The sequence below is a fragment of the Mastomys coucha genome, unplaced genomic scaffold (genome assembly GCF_008632895.1).
Source record: "Mastomys coucha isolate ucsf_1 unplaced genomic scaffold, UCSF_Mcou_1 pScaffold22, whole genome shotgun sequence".
In the NCBI taxonomy this organism is placed as follows: Eukaryota; Metazoa; Chordata; class Mammalia; order Rodentia; family Muridae; genus Mastomys; species Mastomys coucha.
Window position 1 is genome coordinate 79,920,519 of NW_022196905.1, and position 6,608 is coordinate 79,927,126.

General features: G+C 38.3%; 1 protein-coding gene across 1 annotated transcript in view; it reads right to left on the minus strand.

Moving 5' to 3' along the window:
- The window catches only part of LOC116070584 (UDP-glucuronosyltransferase 2A3), a 223,619-nt gene extending 219,113 nt beyond the window's left edge, over positions 1–4,506 (minus strand). The window contains exon 1 of the mRNA XM_031342018.1: positions 3,760–4,506. Within this exon, the coding sequence (XP_031197878.1) occupies positions 3,760–4,480 (721 nt within the window). The 5' untranslated portion in view covers positions 4,481–4,506. The remainder of the gene's footprint in view (positions 1–3,759) is intronic.
- Positions 4,507–6,608: the final 2,102 nt, after the last annotated feature.

A 6,608-nucleotide genomic window follows, 5' to 3' on the forward strand; every position in this document is an offset into this window, starting at 1 on the left:
TCTCTCTCTCTCTCTCTCTCTCTCTCTCTCTCTCTCTCTCTCTCTCTCTCTCTCTTTCTTTCTTCCCTCTGCATTCCAACTGAAAAACCCTTGACTCAGAAGCCTATTATGAAGCCAGCCTGCTATTGTTTCCTCTGTGTAATCTTCGATGGCCTACCTGCTTGTGGGTTTTTATCTTGTGATGATTACACATGTTGTTTATAGCTTTCAAGCCTGAAACCAGTTCACCCAGAAGAATCGGTTGCAGTATCAGCTCCCGAGTCTGTGCTTAATTCCTGGCTGGTCATTTTGCTGTTCAAATAAACAAGTTTTCATGGTTAAGAACACTGGGTGTGTCCTGGGTGTTGGGTTTTCATCAGAGTCCACAACATCCAGGAAGTAATTCAGCTGCTACTAATGGCAGGTACCCCGATTTGTGTATGGATTTTCTTACATTCTCTCTCAATGATAGACACTAAAAAGCTGAAAATTTGTACACTAAAAGAACTGTAAATTTCAGATCATCAGATGTTCACATATCATTACTCAGTCTGTGTACTGGTTGGTTTTATGTGTCAACTTGACACAAGCTGGAATTATCACAGAGAAGGGAGCTTCAGGTGAGGAGACGCTTCCATGAGATCCAGCTCTAAGGCATGTTCTCAATTAGTGATCAAGGGGGGAGGGCACCTTGTGGGCTGGTAGTCTTGAGTTCTGTAAGAGAGCAAGCTGAGCTAGCCAGGGGAAGCAAGCCAGTAAGAAACATCCCTCCATGGCCTCTGCATCAGCTCCTGCTTCCTGACCTGCTTGAGTTCCAGTCCTGACTTCCTTTGGTGATGAACAGCAGTTTGGAGATATAAGCTGAATAAACCCTTTCATAACCAAATTGCTTCTTGATCGTGATGTTTGTGCAGGAATAGAAACCCTGGCTAAGACAGTCTGCTACCAAAACATTAGAGTTTCTTCCCATGTTGTTCCATTAGAGAAGGATTGTTTGATACACCAACACAGATCTGCTTACTAATTGAATTTCTCTAGAAACTTCCAAGTTCCTTGGAAAGGTACAGAGTGTGAGAGAAGTAGGCTGATAGTCTACCAAATGCATTATAATATGTTCAGTTAAGGCATCTACATTACTCCACTGAAGTAAGCGGGTATCATTACAAAAAGCACAGAAGGTTCAGGACTAGAATTGAAAAGCAGATTCTGATAGAGCCAGAGCATTCACACTCTGTTTTCCCCCTCCAACTTTTAGAATAACCTCAATGTGCAACTAATGATACCATCTGCAGAGCAAATTACAACATTGAGAACAATTTCAGTCAAAGGCAAATTTAAAGTAAGAAGCTGAGAGGAAGGCACAAGCATGAATGTGTATAACTACAGCCATCTTCCTTTTTGATAAAAATGCCAAAAGTACACATCTTCAACAAATGGTGGGAGTACTTGGTAGGGAATTAACCTGTATCTATCACTGATATCTCCAAATGCATCAAAGATCTCAATGTGAAAATTATAAAACATGAAACTATTAGAGAAAACAGACCAAATCCTACAAAGATAAGCACAAAAGGTTAGGCAGTTCAGTTGACAAATGGGACCTACAAAACAAAATGGGGAGGAAGAACCTGAGGGAAGGGAAATCCTAAAATCTAGATTTAGAATAGTTTATAGCTAAACATCAGATAAAATATTAATATGTAGAATATAAAAAAATCAACCAAGGAAACAAGCAAAGTAAATAAAACTGGGTGCTGGACCTGGAATGAGACTTCTTCGAAGAAACACAAAACGCTCTAAAGAATATCTTTTAAAGTGCTTAGCATCCTTAGCAATTAAATTAATGAATGTTAAAACTATTTTGATAGTTGCAATGGCTAACATCAAGAAACAACTGACAGTAAATGAGAGGAAGGTAGTGATATGGAACCATTAATTTATAAGCTTACTCAAAACTACATAAAATGTATTTGCCCACACACATATGCATGTAATTATGCCACAAAGCTCACAAAGTGATAGCACCTCCCACTCTCCACCAGAATCATGGATTATCTAACCAATATCCCAGTTCCAGGTATGGGAACATGTCTTTCAAGTTGTTGGTCTAGAAGAATCCAGGATATGCCCAACATTACATAAGTTGTTCAATTGCCCTTAGGTACTCACAAAATCTGAAGGGCCCCATTGATACAGAGACTCTACAATTCTGAAACAGAATGTATAGAAATCCTGCTGGAACCGACCTAGAATCATCCTTCCTCAGGGCTAGCTCTCACAGTTGTTTATTTTTATTTTATGTCTGTGAGAACACTGTTGCTGTCTTCAGACACACTAGAAGAGGGCATCGGATCCCATTACAGATGGTTGTGAGCCACCATGTGGTTGCTGGGAATTGAACTCAAGACCTCTGGAAGAGCAGTCAGTGCTCTTAACCTCTGAGCCATCTCTCCAGCCTGCTCTCACAGTTTTGAAGGTGCTATATAAGCCAGCTCAGGAGAAAATCAACCAATTTTCCTACCATCTGTAAAGCTTAAATAAACTGAAGGTTCATTCACATTTTTTAATTATAGGGAAAATAGTGGCAACTTTGTTGTCACACACGAAGATGTATGCTTCTCTCAGTTGTGACCCTGCTGAGAAGAGATAACTGGGTGTCACTCATGACTAGTGCAGCAGAGGGCCTCATTGGTTTACCTTGGATCTTTGTGTTCCATTTATCTCTGATTAGCACTGTCACTCTCTCTGTCAAATCACAATGTCTCCATTTACACTGGCACATCACAATGTCTCCATTCACGCTGTCACAGTGAAAAGCTTGCTAAAGTAGTTTATATTTGAGGTAGTGGAATACAGAAATGTGGAAACAGTATGGATCTCTAAAATACTATTTCTCCAGAGGTTAAAGTACAGTAAAAGTTCTCACTTCACAAGAGCATTTAATTTTTTTTAAATTTCATTCTTTTTTTTTAGGAATAACTGGATTTTGCCTTTTAAGCTGATGTTACTCTGAGACAGACTCTATCAGTTTCCATTAAGTTTTATTTATTTTTATCAAGAATATTAATGATACATTAAATACCAAGCAGAAAAGACATGGTGATTGCAAGAAAATATTTAATGGTTCAAATCTTGATTGTGCTAAATTGCCAAGATTGCATTAACCACAGTCTTCCATGACTCATCCTTAATTTGCAACATGCATTAAAAATTAAGGTACTTCAATTAGCAGAAGAATAGTATAAATTTAAGACCAATAATCAGTGGTTGCTAATAATTGTGGAATAAAATTCAGAAGCAATGCATTGCATACTAAATATTTCTCATAAAATTAATTTATATTTCATATCATTACTAGCACAAATGTTTTTGTTTATTTTTGCAACACTGTATTGTTTACCAATAAGAAACCTACAATTTTTTAAAATATACATTCCACATCCTGGAATTAGTTGTCTTTCTTGTATCTAACAAAAAAAATCATGCTCCATTCCATTGATATTTATCTGTCTATCACTTCTCATTATCATTCTGTGATAATGAGCTATTAAATTTCAAAATACTATTAGATAGTTTAATGATTATAACCATGTGATAATAGCAAAATGTCTTCATTGCACCTCTCCTAATCTTTATCAATAAATAATTTATTACTTTCTCTTGTAGGGTTTTACATAAGAGTCAAAATTTATAAAATGTATTCCTGTTATTTCTTTAAGCATCTATTAAGCATTAAAATAATATTTAACAACTAGCTTAGTATGGAAACTAGTCTCTTACCTAGAGTTTCACTGTAAAACTGATCCCAGAATGCAAAGTCATATTGTTGGAGCCAAAACTCAAAAAACAGTGAAAACATCATATTTTTCACCCTCTTTGTAAAGGTCATGTTGTCTGTTAGGTCACTCATAACAACCGGCACATACGAAATTGGAATTGGAAGCTGGCCACAGTGTTTCTCCATGTAATCGCCCATGCTGAACCTCAGTGTGTTTACAAAAGGGACCTGAAGTACTTCTGCCACCAGTTCTCCACAGGGAATGACAGGGTCTATAACCACTACATCATATTTTGCATCCCGTAGCTTGTTCATGAATGTCTGGTTGTACAATACACTTCTACAAAGATCTTCAAAAACTCCAGTCAGTTGAAGAAAGAAATCTTGCAATGTTCTTGCTGCTTTCCACAGAGGCAGGTTTGGAATGACATTCACAGCTAGATTTACCATCTTGTTTAGATGATTCTCAGCAGTCTCACTTTCATGCAGCACAGGAATATTCTCAAAGTGCAGTGGAGAAAGTTTACTCTGATCTATGATGATGCTGGGGTATTTCAGGACTGTTACCTCATGCTCTCTAGCTGCGAGCTCCTCGAGAATAGTCTTTAAATTCAGCCAGTGGCTCATATCACAGGGCCACACAAGGACCTTGCCACAGAAGCCACAGTTGGCCCAGCAAAGTTGCAGCAGCAAAACTGCCACAACCCATTTCTCAGACACCATGATGTGCCTCCCCAAGCTGTTTTGCAAAGATTGAGGGTTATTTTTCAGTTGAGTAACAACTTAGGCATAAAATAAGTTAAATATTAACTTTTAAAGTTACAAAACCACCCAGGTCAAGAGAGTTTTATCCAATAAAACACCCATAGATTATCATTTTATAGATTACTACTATTTACTTATGAAGAGTTGGATCTTCTTGTTTAACACTTTTACCTTACCTCAATAAAAACTGTGACAAATTGTGATATTTTAAAATTAAGAGTGAAATGATAGCAGATGAACCAGTTGAGTCTCAGGAAGGAAACTAGATAAAGACTACTAAGGAAGATGAATAAAAGAATATATGCTAAAGAGAAAAATACATTAGAATTATGAACACTGGAGTTGGGAGTTTTCAGTTATGTATATAAATCACAGAGTATGAAAAAAGAAACTAACTCCAAACAGGAGGCTCTGTAGAATGTTGACTTCTATGCTATCAGTGAGTTTACTTTAAATCTCTATGAAAATGTGTCAGGAGAACATAATCTTGGTCTGTGAATGGAACCATAGGGTTAGAATTCTTATGATTGATGCAAAGTGAGTTAACTGGTATTTTTTGAAAGAAAAAAAAGTGACATAGAAATTGTGGAAGTGACCAACCAATGACTAGCTCAACTTGAGACCCATGCCATGATAGGAACTCCATCCTTGACAGTGCCTGGAGGACTAGGAACCAGAGGCAGGATAGACTAGAGAGCTAGGATAGAATCAAACACCACTGGCCAAAAAAAAAGGCATCAATGAAATGATTGCTAATGATATTCTGCTATATTTATAGATTGTTGCTTAGCCCAATTGTCATCAAAGAGGCTCCACCAAGCAATTGATGGAAACAGATGCAGAGACCCACAGCCAAACATTAGAGGGAGCTTAGGGAAACCTGAGGAAGGTGGGGTAGAAAGGACTGTAGGAGCCAGAGGCCAAGGACACCACAAGAAAACCCAGAGAATAAACTAACCAGGGCTTATAGGGACTCACAGCAACTGAACCTCCAACCAGGGAGCCTGCATGGGATTGACCTAGGCCCTCTACGCATATGTTACAGTCTTGTAGCCTCATCTTCTTGTGGGTCTCCTGACAGTGAGAGCAGAGGCTGTCTCTAACACTTTTCTCTTTCTGGGTTGCCTCATCTAGCCTTAATAGGAGAAGAGGTGTCTAGTCTTACGACAATTGGATATGCTAGATGATATCCATGGGATGCCCACCCTTTTCTAAAGAGAAATGGAGAAGGAATAAAGGAGGCTGGGAAGAGAGGTTTGGGAGAGGGAGGGGAAGGAGAGAAGGGAGGGAAAACTGGTCAGTTGGAAAAAAAAGTTCAGTATTTGTTCAGAACCTGAGACATCAGAGAGAGATAGTGTCTGTAGCAAAGACATGAAAGGAAAGGAGACATAGCAATGGACTGGCCAGGAGAAAGGATGCTGCTTCAACTAAATCTTTAAGGATGAAGACTTTATGAAGTGAGAAAGCACTATTTTATTTGAAAGAGAATAATAATGCATATACTACTGTATAGTATGACCTATTAAGATTTATTTTCAGTCATAACATTTGATGAGAACTGGTTTATTAAAATTTCAAATTTCTGGAGCTGGAGAGGGGCTCAGAGATAAATACAGCTTAAGATTTTGCAGAGGATCCAAGTTAATTTTCTAGCACCATTGTCTGGTGTTGGGAAAGTGTCTGAAATAGTAGCTGGAGGAGAGTGATACCTCAAGTCTCTGAAGATATCACACTCATTTGTAGATACCCCCAAACAGACAGATAGAAAGGCAGGCAGAAAGACAGAAAGACACACACATACACACACACACACACACACACACACACACAGAGAGAGAGAGAGAGAGAGAGAGAGAGAGAGAGAGAGAGAGAGAGAGAGAGAGAGAGAGAGAGAGAGAGAGAGAGAGAGAGAGAGAGAGAGAAATCCTTTATTTTTTTCAAATTGCTTTGGATGTTTTGTTTTGCTAACATGATGTCCTAGAATATATTCATTTATAACTCAAAGTCAAAGGATTCTATGAAATTACAAAGGTATGGTTTGCACAGTGGTTAGTAGCTTCACATTGAAAGCCCTCCCCAAAAGGTC